The sequence below is a fragment of the Buteo buteo genome, chromosome 7 (genome assembly GCF_964188355.1).
Source record: "Buteo buteo chromosome 7, bButBut1.hap1.1, whole genome shotgun sequence".
In the NCBI taxonomy this organism is placed as follows: Eukaryota; Metazoa; Chordata; class Aves; order Accipitriformes; family Accipitridae; genus Buteo; species Buteo buteo.
The window spans coordinates 32,996,983-33,019,960 of NC_134177.1; the positions used below are offsets into that span (position 1 = coordinate 32,996,983).

General features: G+C 38.2%; 1 protein-coding gene across 8 annotated transcripts in view; it reads right to left on the reverse strand.

The window, feature by feature from the left end:
* Positions 1-22,978, reverse strand: part of FARP2 (FERM, ARH/RhoGEF and pleckstrin domain protein 2) — an 81,402-nt gene that overhangs the window by 25,551 nt on the left and 32,873 nt on the right. For all 8 annotated transcript variants that reach the window (XM_075032312.1, XM_075032313.1, XM_075032315.1 and 5 more), the window contains 7 exons: positions 22,100-22,214; positions 14,517-14,664; positions 13,041-13,130; positions 11,459-11,622; positions 11,246-11,314; positions 10,062-10,119; positions 9,105-9,345 (listed from right to left, as the gene is read on the reverse strand). In XM_075032312.1, coding sequence (XP_074888413.1) covers positions 9,105-9,345; positions 10,062-10,119; positions 11,246-11,314; positions 11,459-11,622; positions 13,041-13,130; positions 14,517-14,664; positions 22,100-22,214 — 885 coding nt within the window. The remainder of the gene's footprint in view (positions 1-9,104; positions 9,346-10,061; positions 10,120-11,245; positions 11,315-11,458; positions 11,623-13,040; positions 13,131-14,516; positions 14,665-22,099; positions 22,215-22,978) is intronic.

The window sequence follows — 22,978 nt, forward strand, 5'->3', positions numbered from 1 at the left end:
ACATTAAATTTTATCATTTGAACCTTCATGAGCCTCTAAATTTCTGTTGTCTGAAATCAGTCGTGTGATGCTTTAATAAACTTCTAGAAAACATCATATATATACACACTAAGACTTTTTTATTTTGCGGTTATAAAACAAACTAAATTGAAGCATACTTATACAATAAGTAAGGGAAAGGACATTTCATGCCTTTGAACTCCCACAAGTAGAAATGGGGGGTGGGGGGAAAGACTTAAAATGGTGTATATGAGTTTTAATTGCAGCTTTAATTTTAAAAGTGGCTCTGGAAAACTGGCATGCTGAACCCCAACATCTCATTTTTCTGTGTGCCTTCAGAAGTACATCAGCTGACATTCAGAAAAAGCTTTTGCTTTTCCCCTGCCATCCCCTTGTCAGTACTCTACACTGTTAGAAATGCGAAGCAAAATTTCTTTGGAAAAATCCTGGTCTATGGGAAACATTCAGCTCCAGCAGGAACAGGGAGATGGTCCAGGGTCTGAGGCAGAATCTGGACTAAAAACAAAAACAACAACAACAAAAAAATCACTGCAACCACAGTGACACCAACTGAAAAGATTCAGATCTGAAATATCAAATCTAGGGTCTGTCATACCTTACATTACTCAGATCACTGGCTATCTGTTGTTTTAGAAAAAGAGAAGCACACAGCTCACAGCTGTGTGGGCTTTCCTCCCAGATTAATACAATTTTAAATGGTAAAAGCTCTCACTAAGGGACTAGGCCAGTTTACTGCAATACAGGTTTTGCTAATTATATTAATATGGACTAGCTTTTACTAAAAGTTTAAGCAGGACCAGACTTCATTTGGTTTACACTGAGATAACAAGCTTGATAATAAGATAATAAGCTTTTGACATCACTTCTCAGTTATTTTTCAGAGGATATTTCTGTTCTTCAATCTAAATTCAATCTCTACACATAAAGCCAGATTTGAGTGCAAAGCTTGACAAAACCAAAATGCAAGTACTGGTTTTGTAAGCTTTATGCTTGAATGCTCAAAACAATTCAAAGACGGACAACAAAACAGTATCCCAGTAACAAAGAGCATTACTGGATGTACTAAAAGTTATGTGAGGTTCAAAGGTTAGCAATTCAACTCCTTATCAGAAGGGAGTGCCCCTTGCATTTCACTGGCTGATTCCCTTTAAAGAAGATGTACTTTTATTAGTATTATTATTATTACTACTACTACTATTACTACTACCTCTTCAAACAGATGAGATTCTTTTTATGCTAAAGCACTGCAGTGGCTGACCAGAAGAGGATGGGAGCTGGCTCAGAGCCCCCTCCTGCCCAATGCCCTGCTGAACCCATTCCTTGCACAGACCAAATTATTAGTTCCAGAGTGAAAGTGTTCTGCAAGCTAATGTACTACAACTGAAATCCTGGAATATCCCAAATCTTCCTTCTTACAAAATATCATGACTATTACATTTCCCCCCTGCAAATCTTCGCTTTAAAATAATGAGGGATAGTTGGGAGATCAAGAATCTTGGAAAAAAAAAATTATCTAAGAGACTTCAATTTCAAAGATTTCTTTCTTATCCTCCAGCGGGTACAGATCACATTAAACATTAGAGCATGTTTATAGCACTTGGCATGTGCCCCAGTGAAACCGTATGTACCTGTGAAGTTACACCTACACATGATACTGTAGGGGAGTCCTAACATTGGTCCCAGTTTCATGGTTATGTCCACGATCTGAAACGACCACCCTTCTTTTGCCACCTTTCCCCCTCTTGTAAAGACTACGCTATTTATGGGCAAGAAAGAATATGTATCTGTTATTATAGACTACTTTTGTACTGTCACAGCGTTAAAGAGAAATCTCTTTATGCTGTATTGACAGCTTTGACCTGTCTGTGCTAAAACTACGACTGCACAAACCTCTGCAGGATTGCTGAAATGAATGGTCAGGGTTTCAACCTAAATCGCTTATTTACATCAGGTACATATTTTCCTTAAGTCTACGTAAAATTGGTTTAACTTTGCAACAAACCAATCAAAGCAAAGTTAATCAAATTCAACCCCTGTAATAAAGTGTTATAACATGCTACAGTCCAAAATCTCCTGATGTTCAAAATGAAGTCAGAGTCAACTCTGCCCAATAATTCCTCCTTGCTGAAAAGCAGGTTTTTTGGAGTGTTTTCATTCAGCAAACATAATATGGAGAATAATTAAAAAAAAAATAAATCAATTCAAACTAGCCTAGAAACCTGGTCAGTTTACTTCTGCAAGTACTACTGACTTTTTTTAAGCAAATGTTTACATGATTCAGGAAAAGAGGATTTACCCATACATTGGTCACAGACTCCTGAAGGAGAACTTTCAACCTAGAAAACATGCAACTGCCTCCATATCCTATGTTTATAATAAAGGACAGGCTTCCAATAAAAACAAATATACAGGAGAGAATTCGAGGGACATACCCAGTTCAAAAGAAAGTATCTCCACAATAAACACAATTCCTATAATGAAATCTGAACTTTTAGTCCCATTTGTATGCCAAGCAAAAGGTTTGCACAAAACGGTAATATGAAAACCACACACCAATATTTGCCCCAGCTGTGCTCTACTTTCAACAAAGGGGTACAGGAGGAAAACTGCCTGGAGAAATCTGGTAATAAAACTCTAAGATGCCTTGGCTAGGAGAACAAATATTTATTCTATTTCAAACAGAAGGGTAATGAAAAATAAAGCTAAAAAGCCCATGTTGTCATTTATATCAAAGTTTTCCTTATTTTATTGCATAAACAATTAAAATTATTAATTAATACAAATCTGTAGGTTCATAACCGGCAATCTGAACAGACACAAAGATATTAAAAATCCCAACATGTAATTCAATAAAACATTTGCCGTATAAAAGATAAAGTTCAAGAGATCAATTAAGAAATTCCAGCCCTCTGTTTTCTTAACGTAATCCTTTCCTGAAAAGAGTAGCACCTATTTAATCGGGGAGTCACTCTAACCAAGGCACGCATATCCCTGTACATATTGATAAATGGGTATTTCGTGTTTCTTACCGATCTGCAGGGCTGTCACAAGCCACGCTCTCGGCTGCCATCTGAGCCTTGTGCATTCGAGCAACAGCAGAATATTGTGACTTCGGAAAATTTATAGCAACACCTTCTCCACAAAACAGGTTTAATAAACCATGCTCCAAGTTTGAAACCTGCAAGGCTACAGCTCACCTGGTGGACTAATCCTATGATAGCCCAAGAGCAGATAATAAATTAAGTGGATTTTATGACACGTTTGGAACTGTAAAGTCTCCCCATATTCATACAGAGAGTGTATATGTATACCCATACATATACACATAGCATTTGGGACAAGTGCGATGTAAAATCTACTAAAAACTAGAGATTATGACAGCTAAAAGACTATACTGAAAATCGTATCATTCATTCAATCAATACCTGATAATTATGGCTTAGAACTTTCTGCAAAATGACAATAATGGGAATGACTTACCGACAGGTTTGCACCAAAAAGCACAAAATTATAATTACTTTTATTAGTGTCTCCACGAAATCTTACCCTTATCAAGATTTGCAACAAAAACTACCATCACCAAAAACCAAACAAAAAAACCCAACAACAAACCAAAACCAAGCCACCAACCAAAAAAAAAAAAAATCCCTTAAACAAAATCACCTATGACCACAAAACAAAGATACACAGGAAAAAGGAGATCAATACTTGGTATTATCCAGCAACTCTGAAATTCACTGGAAATCAAAGTGAAAGTTGAGAGCAGATCAATATATCGCCCTATTCTATCCTAAGATAAAATATGATAAGTCCTGGGAAATATACAGCATGTATTACTTGAATAATGAATGAGTACTTTAAAATTACAAAGTCTACATGCAATAGATAACACAGGATAATAAAGTTTACCAAAGTTTAACCGGGTGATGGATAGGTCAGAGAATATTCTTTGACCCATGTTTTGTGCAAATTAAGAGTTCCAGTAACTGCATACACAAAGATCAAAAGTGTTCTGATGTAGTGCTTTACATTTAATAAATGTGTTTAAGCATAGAACAGTTGTAAAGCATACACGTACAGGATTACAGTTACAGCTGGTGGATGCACAGTCTGGAGCAGAACAAGCCTGAAAACCCCAGTGGTTCTCCATACTGGAAAAACACAGCACTAAAAGCTGTACGTTGACTAGAAATTTAAGTACCTATATATGTCCCCCCCCAGCCTCCCACAGATGGGGGAAGAAAGCAAACGTGAAAGAACATACCTGCAGAAGTGACAGTGTCAGGGGGAGGAGAGGATGACCACTCACTTGCCATGGGCAAGTGAAGGTTTGCACCTAGGCTTTCATCTGCTCCTACCACAGCTCCTCAAAATGCTTTCTTCTCAAGGTGAGCATGCATGGGATACTCGACAAAGATCTTCTGATTTTTCCTACGTAATCTCCTCCCTTTCTCATGCCATGTGATTCCCACAGCAGCTTTTGCTGCTCGGGGTCTGCAAGGGTCCCAAGCTCTCTCGGTTAGGTGGCTGGCACCAACTCCCCACCTGCCAGCATCCTACTCACCTTCCTGAAAAGAAAACTTGTGTGCTCAGGAAAGAAACAGATATCAGTACCAAGAACTAAGTTTTAGTAGTATCAACACTGTAAAGAGAAAACAAAACAAACCTTAAGAAGTAACACTGAAAGCTTAGCAGCATCGCTGGTACTCAGGACATAACCACACTGTACCAAAGTTCACCAATTCCCTTATGCTACTCAGAGACAATACAGACAGAGAACAGAAAGCCCTTCCTTCTTTCATCTTCCGTCACCGCAAAAGACAGCTGGGGGAAAAGAGGATGCCTGGCATGGCTCTGCTGCACTAAAATAACTCACAATTGGTACTTGAATTCACTGTGAAGCACTGGGCCATCCTGTTCTCTTGAAGGCAGTCTGTTTTTATCTCCATCCCTATTGGAAAGTGAATCTGAACTTTTCCCTCTGGAGGAAATGAAGAACCTTTTCTCACAGCTTTCTTGCTATAATAAAAACTCTACTTACGAACTAAATTTAATCCTCTTTTGTGCCTATCTGGGAAACCATGAATAGAACAACAGAGCTAAGCATGCAACTATACCCTCAGAAGCCCTATAGCTTCGAAAAATCACAAAAGCCCAGACAGAAACCACAACAGCTATATGGTGTCAATTAGCAACAGCAAAGATATAACTCGCAGGTGGCAGGGACACAGGCAGCAGCACTGAACTCTCACACAACCTGCAAGTACACCGCAGTGTGCAATCCCAGCAGGGGATATCGGCTTGTAGTTGCTGACCAGCATTGTTTTTGCACAAGCATCCCAAATCCAGGTATACAGGGGAGTCTGATGATGTGAAGGCTCAGTGTTCCTGGTAAAACCCATAACCAAAACCCTTCATCTGAACAGCTCCATATCCAGGTCAAAGCTCTCCCCATGCCACCACCCTGTCCTCACCTGTGGATCCACACACATCTTGCTCTAAGCTAAAGGACAGAGATCCTAGTCACTCCCATTCCTTTAGAAAACAAAAGGGGCATTACATTAAAACTCTTTATTACTTTTTTTTTTTTAATCCCTGAGATTTAAAATTGCCAATAAAAGATCTGCATAGTTGCAAAATACAAAAGAAACATTGAAGACGCCTTTTCAAACTAACTGCAATGCAAGAAAATGTACTGGCAAGCCTTCTCTCAGGATTGCCAAGCCTGTTTATTGAAAATACAGGCAGCTTTTTCCCCAAGATCTTTTGAAAATCTAGAGAATTTAGTTGGATTTATTCCCATATTAAGCAATTCTAACACATTTAAAGAGAATGCTTGTGCCTGATGCACAGAACATGAAATGGAGGCAGACATGGTTATATGTAAATAGCTGAATCCTAATTCTTTTTTTTAAAGATCAAAGAAATTAACAGCCTTTCTCTAGATGTTTATCCACATATTTGTCCCTGACTACCACTGGTAAGAGAGTTTGCAGAGAATTCTGCCTTTTTTCTGTTTTTCTTTTTTAAGTTACATAACGTAGTTAGCTGTGGGAATGAAATCAGACAAACTGCCTAAAAACATAGTTAAAGGTACCAGCTTTGGACACAACTGAAGACCTCCTCCAAGTGCCTATTTAGAAATGTCATATTACACATCCACAACATCATCTCCACAGGTACCAATAAAGTCACACAAAGAGCCAGAACACACATTCAACAGAAGAAAAAAAAAAAAGTAACGTATAGCATTTATAAACAAAAAAAGAACAATCAAACTGCTATACATTCCTGTAGGTCCAAACTAATACTTTGTACTAAATGTGCTTTGATTTTCTGTGCCACTAGCAAAGGCAACAGGTTTCTCATGGAACAACAGTGATTCCACTCAAACACAGTAACCACAACATAAAAGCTAGTGCTGTGAACAATAATCATACTTGGAAAAAAACTAAACTAGAAGAGGTTTTACCTCCTCATGTTCTAGCATACATTGAGAGGAATTCCCTTGAAGTTTTAGTTATCAGAATTTTGAGAAATAGTGTTTTTTAAACATTTGATTAAAGAATGAAGGTCTTTTAATGATATATCACGACCACATTTAAGAAAACTGATGTGAGTAATATTGAGCATAAAGTTATACTTGTAACTGTAAACTGCTCATTTTGGAGGTGTTGATTGTACTAGTACGGCTCTCTCTCTGCAAAGGACTGAGAGCTGGGCAACAGGGAACCCCAAATCCCAATGGCTGAAGGAGATGATGCTTTCCATTACAAGGTTTTGGTTAGGTGTTATGTATTACACATTCTTGCTTGTACAAAAGCAAAATACTCTAAAAAAATGTTATTTCCAGCTGAAGCTCAGAATTTCACCCCCCCCCAATCCATCACATTGGCAGACAAGAAGGATATTTCACAACTTTTACTGTTTCACCTCAATAAATGTTGCTAAATTAGATGTGACCAGTTCAGTAACTGTCTTTTCAATTAAGCTTTCAAACTTACAGATCAAGTCTCACCTCAGTTGCCTGACTAAAAAAAATTTGTAAAAGCAGTGAAGCTCTAACTGTTCGCTACAGTACTCACTCCTCCTAACACCTCCATTTCTCAGAAAGATTATGGTATTTTTCTGAATACAGCCCATATTTTAAAGAAGAAGTTAAAGCTATCACTACGATTACCACCACCTGCCTTCCACAGATAAAGGACATTTTTATGAATTATTTTGTAAGCATTTTTATGCAGAGTGATTAAATAAAGAAAAAGAAGGTGAGACAAAATGCAATGGGGATTAAGTGCTTTTATAGTCTATGCATATATCTCCAAACTGCAGCAAAGCAGAAGTGTACTTGTTTGTTGCTGAGCTGCTGAAGGCACTTTGAGGTCAGAAAATACAATGATTGTCATCACAAGAAGTTTTGGCAACTGCTATTTTCATTTAACTGTGTACACATTCCCTCTTCTAAACTACCACGTAGGTTATTTTCTCTTCAAAGTATACTGCAGACATGTTGCATAGGTTGATATTTTAAAACTTTCCTTCATAGTTGATTTGAAGATTGATAATTTTTTTGATTGTGAAAACAAAAAAAAAACCCAAACAAGGACTCTCACTGCAGCACAGAAAAACAGCTAATTTACTGGATGCTGCTGCTTGTTAACAAGCATATGCAAAAGTGACTGTTGCATTCGGGTGCTGGAGGAACAGTGTATTATATCAGACTCTTACAGATACGTTTATAGCCAAAGAAATCCTTCAATATACTGTAATCTGTGATGTCTGCATGAGACAGCTGATGATACCTAACTTCTCTGAAATCAGTGGGTTTTCCTAAATGCAGTATTTTGCGAACATGGTAGCCTTTTATAACACATTCTGGATGTAGTGCAATGCATATAATGCAACAACAAAGCTAGGATGCTTTGAGGGAAACTGAAGAGGTATGTGAAAAAAATTTTTAAAAAAATCAACTACGTTATGTGATTTAAAATTCAGCACTGGTTAGTTTTCTTGCTTAAAGTGACTGACATCACATCCTTTTGACTTCTAAGCCTGAACAGCATAGAGGGATCCACCGCAAAAATCAAGAATCAATCAATTGACATGTGCCTTCTCTGTCCAGTCTTCTTGCGTGAGATTTTTTAAATTATTCTGAAAGTCAAAAGCAAAGTTATCACCAGTGGCTTGAGCAAAAGGGTTACTAAAGAAAAGGTTTACATCCAGTGGCGCAGCAGTTTCAGAGTCCCAGGAGTCCGTGTCTGTGCTGCTGGAGTCTTCTGTGGTGGTAGGCGGATAGCTCAGCTGTTCCAGCTGGTCAATAATGTCCGTGAACTGAAAGGCTGAACTGGATTCGGAGCGGACTGAGTAGGCGGGGAAGTTCACCATGGAACTGGCCTCTGAATGGTTTGCGGAGCTGTACGCATGCAGGGAGGACGTACCGTTCAGCGGCAAATTATTGAGGGAGCTGCACTCGGAGCGGTTGTTGATGAGCGAACTCGTTTCAGATGGGCTCAGGAGGCTTTGCATTCTGCTTGCTTGGGCCTTCACCTCAAACAGCTCTGAAGTATCTGATGGTCTCTCATTGCCATTGAAATCGCTCCCTTCTTCAAATTCAAACTCATCTTCCATATTCATATCTACTGCTTCAGTTGAGTACCTGTCAGGGCTTGACTGAGAAGAGACTGGATTTTGCTGAAGGGCACCTGTAGTTAAGCCAGGCAATTCCGACACGCGTTTAGAGAAATCAGAGCCCTTTAACTCTAAACCACTGTACACATATGAAAATGCCTCAGAGCCCCCAGCAAAAAAGGAAATTTCTGCTGGGTCATCATCAATAAATTCCTCTGACACCTGTAACTGTGAATTTGTCAATGTGAAAAGAGGGGCACCCCGACTGCTGTGCTGATGCTCTTGTTCAGCAACAGAAACACCTGTGGTAAAGTCATCCTCATCATTGTCATTTTTACAAACAGCAACCCTGCTCTCCCTACTACTCCGCTCTACATCTAGATCTAAACCACAACCACTCTCAACAACAGGACAAGCAGGGTTACAGTTTCCTGCAACACTACCAAACCCAACACCTTGGAGCATGGGAGATCCAGGCTGCTGCATCAGTTTCCTCCCTGCTGCTTCTGCTGGCGCTGCAGTGTTTTTTTCTGGAATCCTTGTGTATGGTGCTCGGGGGTCCAAAGAGGAAGGGCTGGTTTCTGCAAAGATGGGCAGGACAGGAGTAGGAGTGGACGATGAGTGAACTGAGTGGAAGGGGACAGCTGCTGAGGCAGGAGACCCTGGGGTTCTCAAGCCCTCAGTGAATGGGACACTCTAAGAGGAAAAAAAAGTAGAAACACAACAGATGAAAAGATTTTTATAATATATAAAAACAAATACAACACCCAGTTCCTGATGCAGAAGGAATACATGCTTCAAAAGAGCTCACTTTACAGCAAACAAAACATTGCATACAGAAACAGATCCAGCAGCCCCAGTAGAAGGCAAGACCTTTCTTCCTGAATTCTGGTAACTGGATGGAAAATTAAATCCATGTATTTTATAGCCTCTGCTGAAAGACCATCCATAAGGGAAAGTAATACAAAACAGTGACAGTGAAATCCTGTGATGTTTCCTTAACCTCCTGCAGGTAAAGCAAGTGCATTCAGTGAAACACTTATTTCTTGCCACTGATTGAAGAAAGCATCTATACAATGAACTCAACACTTCCACAGAAAGCAGTTAGATAGTACCTGAAGAAAAACCGATCCTCTGAAATAACAACATACTAGAAAGTATGAAATTTTCTTTTCAGTTAAGCCGAACTCCGAAAAGGAAAATATTACTCACTTTAGACTCCACTGCCTACAACTACCAAAACTGATACCACCCGCAAAACCAAGAAAAACTGCACATCAGGGACAAAGATCAAACGGTGAAAGTGATTCCAGACAAACAGCTCACTCAGATGACCTCTCCTTTCACCATCATCTCCGAAAGCTGGTTGTCAGCTTCCCTGACTACAGTATCAAGAGTACTGCAGAACTGACCTGTTTTGGCACGTCGGTGTTCGAAGCGCGAGTGGACGCTCTGACTTTGCTGTGCCTCCTGCAGAACAGAGAGCATCCTGTGAGTTTCCAAGCCATGAATCAGCCTTCTCCCTTCCCCATTCAGCTATTTCCATTCTAGTAGCCAACAGAAACATCTCAGGCTGTATTTTATCATGTTTTGTTAATAACTAGTTCAAGATTTTAAAAGTCACAAGAGTTGTAAATTAAACAACGCAGGAGTAAGAAACATACAGAAAATTGAATCAAGCTAGATCCAGGTCATCCATACCACTGAAAGAGAACTCAAGAGCAACTCAGGGCAGAAGACTAGACCTAATAGCACACTTAGTTTAACTTCTTCCTTTGTCACCAGTATAAACATCTACAAATGAATGGCTTCAAAACCAGAGTGAGTTCATCTGTAACAATTTTACAAACAATTTACGATTCAGTCAACCCTATAATCTATGGCACATAAACATATGTTACACCCCAAAAAGTGGTATCCTCTATCACACTTGTGGTTAGATTCATTCTATGTCAATAATTTACTAGAAAATCAATCTTTCATACAGAAAAGAGCTCAACTGTAGTCCTAGACATTAAAAATATTTATTAATAGTAGATTAAGGCAAATTTCTTAAATATCCTGTTAAATTCCTATAATCTTTCAGATTAAAGACTACGAAGGGTTTCCCACATGTAGACAGGATTGTTTCATATCAAAGTAAATGACAATTCTATAATTAAAATGCACATTCTTAATTTATTTATATGTTTAGAAATGAATGAGTATTTAAGGTCACAGTTTCAGACTTGCAGATCCCAAGTTCAATTATGTGCTCTGCCACTGGCTAGTTGCATAGCTACAGTGACATGCAGACAAGTCCTCACTAATTTCAGTGAATCTTCAAAACATACTGACCTTCTAGATGGCTAAGTCACACATTATCCACGGACATTAAAATGCAATACTGAAACTTTCGTAAGCTTCTTTACATCAAAAAAATATAAATTTTTCTAAATTTAGTTCAGCTACCTTAAATTTGAGGTAGACCTTAGTAACTAAGAAGTCAGCAAACGACCATGCCTCCAAGCATCATTTAGAAAGACTGAAGTTTAGGAAATAAGGGCACTGTGGAAGTCTCAACTACATTTCACTTTAGAAAACGATTTGTATTTACCTTTCATATGGGGTTTTCTTCATCCCACTGTCCTTAATATAATCTACTAGTTGCTTCTGTGTTCGTCCACTGTGAAAGCACAAAAGTACAAACATTATGAAATGCAGTGGATGAGAATTATACATGGAATGGCTTCAGAATACTTTTTCCTTTTGATCTCATTTTCTAAGATATAAGGAATTCAGCTTTAATAAATCTGTTGTTTCTTCCTACCTGTATCTGAATGATGACCCTCTGGTGAAGAACACTGCTTTAGCCTTTGGCTTTGGCTGATCAAAGAGCCTAAAGAATGTGTGATATTCAACACAGATTTTCCAGAAGTTTTTACACTCATCCCTACTTCCCAAAAGAAACTCCAACGTATCTTGATACGGGCCCTGAGAACAAAACACAAAAGCTAAATAGCTAATGGCAATGCAGGAGAAAAGGAAAGTACAAATAGGTGCCAACAAAAAGGCTGAACTCCAGTGAGATGCAGTATTTTGCTAAGTCACTTCTCATATGCCTTAAAGCAATAGAATTGATTCTGAATGCAGTTTAAGTTATTTAATAGCTTTCAAAAGTATTTGTTTACCTTGAAACTGTAAAAGTGTTTAAAATGCACTTGACTTTAGAAACATGCTCAATATAATCCACCTTAAGAAATATGGATCATAAAGTTAAGAATTTGAAAGAAATTAAAATATTTAAGTGAAATAGTAGCGATTTTAAAATACTTTTTCCTTAGAAGTTCTAATGCTTGTCTTACTTCCTGAGATTTAGAGGAGACTGGAAAAAATTGTGTATGTCAGAGTACAGTTATCACATGAAATGTCTGAGGGTATCTTTGTGAGACACATTACTACACATGCAGACAGTGTGTCCTGCTTCAGCTTTCCTTGATACACATAACTATAGCATGTCCAAACGTTTTTCCCCCCCCATTTTAATACAAGCGTATGTTGAACGTAATCTAGTCATCCAGTGTGGAAGCAATAAAAACTTTGATGACATTTGCAATCCAAAACATCTACTGTAAATCAGCCAAGCATGAAAAATAACAGAAAAGATAAGGCTGTAGCAAGAGTAATCACACAGTCCTTAAAATTAAGCTCCAACAAATATAACCTCAGCCATCTATTCTTTCCTGAGGTGTATCAGGTTATTCATATTTGAATCAAGGGACTCTCTACCAGATTTCTCATTCAAGCAGCACATATTCAAGAAATAGCTGGAGGAAATAGTCATATAAAGCAATCACTGTTTGTATCAGCAGTGCACTAGAGTGTTCTTTTAAGGAGCTATAGCCAAAAAGCACTTCCTAACACACTTTTACCTAAACAACAGAGATTTACTATTTCAATTACTAAGTTTTGGGGGTTTTTTCAATTACTAAGTTATTTCAATTACTGAGTTACCTTAGTTCATTTTGACAATAATGGATCAGAGAGTTCATGAGAGTGTTAACCTCCACTTATATCCAAGGGAAATATTAAATGTAACTTTTTCAGAGTTAAAGTACTGAGACAGGAGGCACCAAATACTTGGGTTTGGGGTTTTTTTTTCCTATCTTACATTCACACATGTGTATGCTTATGTCAAGGATAAGCTGAGGCTGACACATGAAACCTAAAAATCTAAGATGATAGACATGAGGTGAGAAAGGAAAGATTTTTACTTGAATGATGAAGTCAGGCCTACCCCACTGAAGTCGTTTTATAAAATTACAAACTCTAGAATTTTCCATAATAAAATTAAGTATATGTATTTTTTTCAACACTGACCAGCCTATGATTACAGTAAAACTTACACAGACCTCTGGGTGGAGTTTAATAAGGAATCTTTTCCTCTTGAAGCTTAGTTTACGGACCTTCGACCAGTTGAAGGTATTGATTTTCGTATTACCCTGAATTAAAATGGTAACAGTTAAAAGTTGGCAGAAGTTTCAGAAGTAAGAGCAGCAAACAAAATTCTGTTGCAGGCATATAGATGCGTGTGTGTGCGCACATACCACCCCCGAACTCATTCTGTTGGATTTTTATTTCTGGTGACAATATTCCCTTAAACAATTTTATCTTTCAGTACAGGGATAGCTACAAGTGCGCGATGTCTGTCTGTCCTGCAAAGACACTAGAAAACTGAACGAAAACCTAGAAAACCAGATGGGAAAGGAATGCTTCAACTCCATCAACATTCAGGATACTTTATGGTATGAACAAGATGAGGGTTTCATTTTATTTCGATGCTTTCCTTTTCCTCCAGACAGAACTCTAGACACACTCCTCCAAGTCAATTTTTCTAATTTGGCAGTACAATATACTGAAGAGTACTTGCCACACGCGTGAGGAATCCTGCCAAGCTCTCTTGCTCACAAGCCTGCTTATTTGGCTAAAACCAGGCTCTACCTTCACTTCACCCTGCTGCCCCACACCAGACCTCCCCTCCCCATACGACTGACTCCCAAAGCCTCAGGGAAGGACCCCATCAGCGCTTAGGACCACAGCAATTCTCCTGTCACCCTCTATGAGCAAAGGGAGACAAAAAATGGTACTTCAAGAGAAAGACCCAAATGAGCTGAAATGATGGAAACCTCAGGGGCTGAGAGACCACTGAGGAGGATCAAGAGGAACTGCAGGACTGCAGTGGCTGATGCACCTCCGAAGAGAAGCTGCCCCGCAGTAACGAAAGAACAGGTAAGACACAAAATGAACAGAAAACAAGTACCCAAATGGAAATATTTCAGTAGGTTGGCTGGCTGTGTGTTTTGGGGGGAGGAAAATAGTATGATTGCTTTCATAAACAGAACTCTGATCATCAAGTCGCTTATTTAATACAACAAAAGTAATTCTAATTCTAAAAGTAATTCTAATTGGTCCAATTACTTCAATGAAACAGCACTTCTATAGACCAAGAGCAATGTTATCCCAGCAAAAGTACACTGTAACATTAAAACAAGGGAAACTGAACCAAAATTCCAGGATTACAGACCTTTTCCAGGGCTGTACCAAATGAATTGATGATTTTCTCTGAACACATACATAACTTTCAAACAGAGAACAAAAACCCTTCTACTTCACTGTCACTGTTGGTTTTGATGCTCTTCTCTCTGCACCAACAAGGACAAACTGCATGAAACAGTATTTTGGGGGCTTAAATGAAACTCCCTTGACCATAAAAATGTGCTAAATTTTAAAATCATCAGAGCCACCTAAAGTTAAAACAAGAGACTTACTCCCAAGACACGCTAATGGAAAGACAGACACACATACCCAGTCCGCCCTCCCCACCTTACCTGGAATACCAGCACACCCATGTGCGAAACAGCTAGATTAATTTTGGTGCCCTCACGGTCAGATGCAAGGTGAAATCTGATGCCATACATCTCCAGTTTCCGAGCAATTTCAAGCACTTGGAAGTCTGATTCAGCAGGAGTTTGACCCCTATAATGAGGAAGAAAAATAAATAAAGCTTTAAGAACAACCTGGTTCTACAATATTACCAACATGGCTAATGCACTTGTCAACTCTGGCACTAAATGAGAATTTTCTATCTCATCTAGTTAGGCAGTTTCACTCCAAGTTAAGCATTACACTGAAACTTTTGTAATAGGAGCAATGTGCAATGGCAGATGACCAACCTAAAATGCATCCCATAGAGGCACTGAAACAAATGCTAACTAGTTCAGAGCCTTTTCAGTTTAGAAACAATAAAGCTGAACAAATCCAAATTCAATCCACAATGCTCCTTCTCCTGCTTGCTTGTATACAAGTTAATATTAACCAGCTATAAAGTGAGAGATGAAAGAGCTGCACAGCCAGAAACAAAGTAAATACTGCAACAGAACGACCCACTTCAGACAGGGCTTCAGGACTACATGAGAATTATTACACTAATACTATCAGGTGCAATGCATTCCCCCAGTCTTTGGCTGTATTATTTCCTCCTTGCCAAGGAATCCTGAGAAGGATTTTAAAAATGAAGTATCATCTGCTGTTGAAATGACTATGAAAACAGGAGGACAATGTACACACATGAAGCACCTCCTTTTTGAGTGTGCACAACGTCCAAACAAGCAATACAGACTATTACAGGCTCTAGCATGCACCAGTCACAGATTCCGCCTTCATTTACTTCTCTGCAAGTTTGCTGAAGCAAAACAACTGACATTCTGTTTTCCTGCATGACAAAACAGTCCTGTATCGTCTTTTTTTTAATTTTCCTTCCCCCTCCCCACCATTATTCTCCACGAGGGGGAGTTTACTGGATTATAGTGCATTTTTCAGCTGGCTCTCAGGAACAGGAGGGGTGGCCATGGACCGTGCATCCAGGCTCGTCACCAGAGGCAGGGCAGAGAAGAGCCAGCAGCCACAGAGCAGGAGAGGTGCAGTGCCTGAAACGTCTCTTGCCCAGGACACAGAAAGCAATGCAGAGCACTCATGCCACCAAAACATGCAAGGGCCAAGACCCCAAAATATGGATGAGCCTGAAATATATACTTTCACAAGCCTTGAAATGATCTAGTGAAGCACTGGTACTTGTATTGACGAGACCTTTTCCCTACAAGTCAAAACTGTCTCTATCAGTTCAGGGGTCCTGACAGGGGGTTTAGGATACTCCAAGAACAAGCAAATGCTGCCATGGAAATGAAGGAGTTCTTGCTTCTGAACGTGCCCCAATTACACTGCAAAGTAAAAAAGTCCTTATTACAAATACAAGCCTGTTACCTAAGGTAGTCTCTGAACTAAAAACATACTGCCAGGCAACACTACCACCCAATTTAGGCATACAGTCCAAGAGAACTAGCTAAGGCAGGAGACCCCTCTCCTGCGCTCACTTCATGGAAACACAAGCGGCACAGGACCTGCCCAGGGCACCGGGACCAGTGAGGCTGCTTCAGCCACAGCTGTATAAAATGACCCCTGCATCCCTGCTGAAAATGATTTAAAATAATAAATATTACATTACTTCCAAGCAAGTGCCACACAAGCCACCTACACTAGCGCACTGATGGAATTGTTCTTGCAATGTGCAAGTTCGCTAGGATAAATGTAAATGTACAAGGAAGACACACAGGGGATAAAAATTTATTATTATTCTATTTACACCAACTAGTGATGAAATCAGATTAGATTCCTGCACACACAGTCAAAGACAAATTTTAAAAATCCTCATTTCCAAGAAATGGCTTTCCTTCCCATAAAACTGTATTTCATTTCATTAAAACAGATGATAAACTATTTGTAGCATGACCTATTTTTGTGTACTATGTAGTGCCAACCACAACATTGGTCCTAAATAAATTCTCCTGCTATCCTAACTTGCCTTTCTAGGTATGCTCCTTGAAAATACCTCCTTCTACCTGCCCATAGTCCTGTTTTAGATTAAACAGCTTTTTTGCTCCATATACATTTCTTTTAAATATAAAGAGAATATTAAAGTAAATGATTATTACATTTGAATTTATCAGAAACAAGGATGATGACAATACGTATTAACTGCATGTAGGAACTGTCTCTAAAATTCAGAGTGCAATTATGAAACTTATTTAGTATGCTAACATTTTAAAAATGGAAGTTGTCAGAAGAAACAATGCTTCTTTGATTCTTAGTAAAATGCTCCTTAGACTAAACACACACATAACACAAAAATGCACTGAGAAAGCAAGCCTGAATGCACATACATTTGACGATAGGATTTCAACAGTTTTCTATTGCCTTATTCATTCTGGAAGGAAAAAAAAAAATTAAAAAAAAATCTAAAACACTACAACAGGAAACCCAGAAACTTTCTTGCCAACTGGAGAAAGCAGGGATTCAGTGAAGTTCCTAACTTTACAAGTTCGGTCCATATTTCAACCTTATCCAAATGTCAGTATTACATGACCATGTATATATAAAGGTATTGTAAAGAACACACACAGAGGAAGAAAAATCTGATTTCAAATGGAAAAAGAAATGCCAAACTACATAAAAAGTCTTGCAGTTACACTTCTACCAGGGTTAACACCACATGTACTAGTTATGTCTAAGAGCTTACTCTGGAAAAAAGATTTCTCTTCCCCTTACTGAAATGAGTAATGCTGGAACAAGTGTTGTTATACTGGCATTAAGTGTTACTAGCATTTCTTCCATAGATCCTTAACTGCATCAAAATAGCTGAAGTACCATGGTTCCTGTTTATTAAACATATACAAGACAAAAAAGATAGATCATAAATATTAATTTTGGCCACAGCTTTCTGAGTTACACTCTAAGAGCACTGCATGTAACTCCCACCCACACTAATTCCTGCTATAATTCTTCTGAACACAACGACATTAAGAATGAAAGTGGTGCTTTGTCTTTTAAAGAGGATGCTGAGGATGCTAAGGTTGCCAGAGGTTGGGAAAGGGGGTTGGAAGGGAAAGGAAACAAATATTTGTTTAAAATGGCAACTAGAAAAATAGAGCTATGTAGTACTAAAAATTCTTCATAAACAGTCCAGTAAAACTGATGCAGAATCACTGACAGTTATCATATGTTCCATTAGATATGATCCAAGGCATAGCACATCACAGAAAGAATAAACAAAAAACCCCAGAACAATTTTAGGAGTGTTCTCATGCACACAACCTGCCTGTACCTACCAAAGAGGAAGAGCTCTGAGTGGGGAAAGCCGTGAGCAATGCTGGGCAGCTCAGGCTGCACCACAAACAGTTACAAATGAGAAGCAGTTTCAGAGTAATTACCCTCAGCTGTTTGCTGCAGACTAAGCTGCACAGACCAGCCTGAAAACAATCTGGTCTAATTTTGTACATCCATTAAGCAGATAAATCTACTTAATCTTCCCCAGGTCAATGGACAACAGACTATCTATTACATGTATTTTCCAGCAAAAACTGCTGTCAATGCAACAGGTTTTAGTGTAAAGGTTCCTTTCATACATCCATCTAGACAAATATTGGTGGTGTGTTACAATATTCACATGGCAATCAGGGCGACTGATTCAAAATAAATGCTGTTAAATGTCAGGTGATTTACAGAGCATTTAAAACCAGTGATTAATATAGAATTTTAAAGATGAAGTGTCAAAACACTGCATGTGTAGAAATTGTTTAGACTACATAGCAACCTAATGTTATAGTTCTTCTGATTTACAAACAATTTAAAGAATTTAAATCATGGACAACTAGGCTAACAAGTTGTGAAAAGACATGAGGGATAATGTCACTATAAATGTATCAAATCTTCTATTTCTTTCCTGGTTTATGTATGTACACACAAACAAAAAACCCACAGCCATCTGAAGGCAAGCAAATTATGTTATGTTTAATTCTGGACTACACTCACCCTGCAGCAAGTATTCTACTCACACTACTTGCAGGAAGGCAGTAAACATTGCATTTTGAGTGTCTGGGGTGCTAGGATTTAACTGCACCACCACAAATACACCATCTTCAAAATATAAAGTTGTTTTTTTTTTAATAAACTACAGAAATAAAATAAGTAAAGTTAATTCAGGCTCTTGCTGAAGCAACTAAGTAATGTGCTATACCAAAAATATAACTCATCCTGTTTACTGTTACTACATTTGCAAAGTTAAATATAAAAACAATATTTCTATATTTGTGAAAGTAAAAGAAAGTATTTGTAAAAGTGAAAGAAAAAAATAAAGGATATTTAATAGAAAATAAGCTTTCAATTCCCATCTTTCTGAATACAACATTCTCAAAATATTTTATCTTCTTTTGATACAGAATGGATTAAATACACAGATTCTGTTTTATTCGGCTTTATGTTCTACCACTTCTAATAGCTACAGTGAAGCAATTAAAAAAAAAAAAAATCAAACCGCAACTTTCTGATGTGAAGAGACACTCCATAGTGTCATCCAAAGAGACTGAGCACCCTCTGCAAAGGCATACACATCCTCCTGCTCCCCCAACTCATGTATGGCACCAGAAGGCGTCCTGCTGCAACTCCAGCCCGAGAAAGGCAAATCGATGCTCCCAGCTTGATGTGACAGAGAAACCCCCTGTAAACTGGTGTATGAGTAAGTGTATTCAAGGCAAAGCAAGGGCTGTAAAGAAGGAAAACTGAGGCAGGAAGAAGATGATGCAGTAGCAATCTGGAGATGAGCCATCCTGCCAGAAATGGGCTTCTTTTCCTGGAGACTCTGTTTATATGAGAGGTCTCTGTCAAAAGCAATCATCAGTGGAAGAAAACATCAGTCTGCTACAGGTAAGTGGGGAATAATAAGGTCAACTGAAGGAAATAAAAAATGAAAATAAAACACAAAAATGAAAATATGACACGCAAGGATGATGAGAGAGAGAAGCATTTTGTCCATTTAACCACACTGCACATCGCCAGGAAGGAGACGAACGCCCAAGGCTCATGCTCCTGCTTGCTCCTTGGAACAGAAATGAGGAAAAATTTGTCTAAACTCTGAGAAAACATGGGACCTTCACAACTCCAACTAAAAATGGAAAAGGGTGGCCAATACTCCCTGGGTAAGGGAAGAGAGAAGAGACATGTAAGGAAGTCACAGCTATTTTTAGGATTGCAGTGCTTCCAAAATTACATCTCTAACAAAAATTTTTCCAAAGGCACATAGGGATTTAAAACACACATTCAGGGTACTCAGGTATCGCTAACCTTCCATTGGAACCTTTCCTAACCACACACCTCAGCTTTTAATCTTACCATGGTTTGAGCATACACTTCTAAATAAGATTTGCAATGCTTTTAATATGGCTGTATTAGATGCAATTCTCATTAAACTAATGAAAAGTACACTTATGAAGCAAGGAATCTTTCTTATTAACCTTCCTCTGACTTCTCCCTGACAAGCAAGAATACAAACTTTCCTTACTGTAAAGAATGATTAGAAGTAACTTGTTTGAAAAAAGCTCAAACCCAATTAATAAAATTACCAGTTCCTGACTCACTCAGAAGACAGTCATGACCTTTCCATCAAGAGAAGTAAACCTAGAAAACATCAGAAGCAACCCAGTCAGATCCAGGCACATGATTAACAAAGGGCTGTTCTGTGCATGGTCTGGATGTACTTATCCCAGAACTACAAAATCACACATTTCATCTCAAATTTGAAAGCCATCAGCCTATACTGCATAATGTCATCAAACCTTTTCATTAAGCCATTTGTAGATTTAGAGTCCACAGCATCTTGCAACAGTAAGTTTCACAATGTTGTTAGGAGTTGTATGAAAAGGATGTTCCTCTTTCTTCTAATTTGCTTTGAAGTTACTGCCTAATTGTTTCAGCACTTTTCTTTTGACATGAAAAAAATAATGACATATTTCTGTGCAATTAATGGTTTCCCTCACCCAGTTACTTTCTCCCAAGGTGAAGAATCCTAGAATACATTTTAATTTACTTCGAAATTACTTCAAATTGGTTTAAAACAACATTTAGTTCGTTCCTTCATCATTTCCACATGCACCTCAAAGGTTCAAAAGCAGCAAAAAAGTAACAAACCCCTGATTTCATCAAGAATCAACAAAGCTGAAGTTCCATCAGTACCGCTAATTTCAGTACAACTGAAAATGAGTCACCGTAAAAAGCAAATAGTTAAATACTGAAATTCTCAGGAACTGATTTTCTAATAATACAGGATGTGTCTTAGCCTTAAACACAGAGACTGCCCTGAAAAATCTCCTTGTTCTGTCTTAAAAGAAAGTCAGTCGACAATAATCCCCAAGTTGACCCATGTAGAGCAAAAGGAAAATTTAAATTTCTAATATAGTATTTGGATTATAACACATAACCATGCACAATGAACTGTGGTGTGGATATTCACAACAAATAAAAGCACTTCAAATTGCTAAATCCTAATATGCAAGGTCTCAAAAATTACAGAAAAGAAAGACCTATGAGTCTACCTCTATCCCCATTTTATCAAACACCTCATCTTGATTTAACCTGTCAGCTCTGAGAACTGCACAAGCAAGATTAGGACCATTATGGCAGGTAATGGTCTGGAATTTCTCAGCAATATCAACATTGTGTGTTTAAAAGCCTATACGAACAAAGCTGTGGCAAATACAGATCATGCAACACAAACCCTGATCTTCCCCGTAGTATTTTGGTCACAACAGATCCTCCCCGTAGGCTGACTTCTCTTTCATAAGCACCATGTTGACTGTCTGCTCCAAATCTTCTTCCTTATCAAAATATTTTACACTGCACATACCAAGCAGATCTTCACATTTTAAGACCAGCCAGATTAGACCGTAAAACACACAATCTTACTGTACACTGAATGCGCACGGTGGGAGTAGTGGGCATTTCAAATAACAAAGCACTCGTTTCTGCAGTTCCTGACTCCATGTTGGAATTAATTTTATATTTGTGGCAAATAGTTTTTTTTCCTTAATAAACTTTACTTATTTCAAAAATACTCCAGCTGTGAGATTAAATAAATTCTGATGAAAGATATTTCTCCCCCACTCCCTCCATCCTTCTCCATCTCCTTTATGCTTAATGAGTTCAGAATGAGTACAATGCAATTGATTTCTAATTATTTAAATAAAAACAAGACCTATGCATTTGATAGCAAGCTGAACGTAAACTTTGTAGACTGGAAATTCTGAAGAATGATTTTGCCTAAAACCATTATTACAAGCTCATGATAGCTTTCTTTGGTATGTTATTAGAGGTGCACTGAAGAAAATCCCTTGAGAAAAACTACTGCCCAACAACTCTGTCCTTACTATGTAACTATTGCTACATCCAACTTTTCTTGCTAGATGTAAATGGTGTTTAACTTATACAACTTATATCATCTTATCGCACAGCATGCTCAACCTCCACCATGAGAGTTCACCTGCTCCCCAGGAGTATACATTAGCAGTATACATTAATCCTCACTTACACATGCTTCCTGTGGAACTCCAGAATCTTTCCTTCAATTCTTTCCTGGTTTGGCAAATACTGGTTTGTTTTAAGGTGTTCTCGATCCTCTGATTCATCAAAATCCCCTATTTCGGCTATTACAGAAAACAAAACAATGTTAGAATAAGAAACAACAATGCAAAAGGAACAATGGCAGAAAATACTTGCTAAGAACTTCAGAGACCCCAAAAGCCAGAATGTATTTTCCTTTAAGTGCTTCAAATTTGTGCATTATGCTTTGTATCCAGCTTCATTTTACAAAAACCTCACATTTACCCCAAGCAGACTTCCTGGGGATTATAGCAGTATTTGAACATCATTTTGAAAACTTAGACTTCTTTACAGTCAAAGATGTGGGCCTTGTAGAAGTCCTGTGAGGTGGTCTAAACATTTATTCCTTACAGATAGCTCATACCAAACCAGGACATTTCAATTTAATTTTTCTAAATATATGTAAAATAGTTATGGACAAGCCTACTTTGGAAGAGGGCAAATTTAATTTTAGGAATTGTCCAAAAATAAATACATAGCAAAAAGAGAAAGCAGTGTTATGAGACTATTAACCCCCACAGTGCCTACATCTTGAGTTTTGGTCTCCCCGTCACATATTCACACCTTTCAGAAATGATGCTGTGGATTTAAGAAGAGATTTACAGAAGAAGAAAGCATGAAGCAAAAAGTGCAGAACAGCTTCCATCTGATAAGACAGAAAAGACCAGAAGTCTTTAGCTTGGAAAAGAAAAGCATGAGGCAGGCAGAACATACAGCAGATGTATATAAAAACTACAAAGTTGAATAATAAAGTTTTTAAAAAAGTTATTTACTTTTTCTGATAGTAAAATATGAAGTTACAATATTA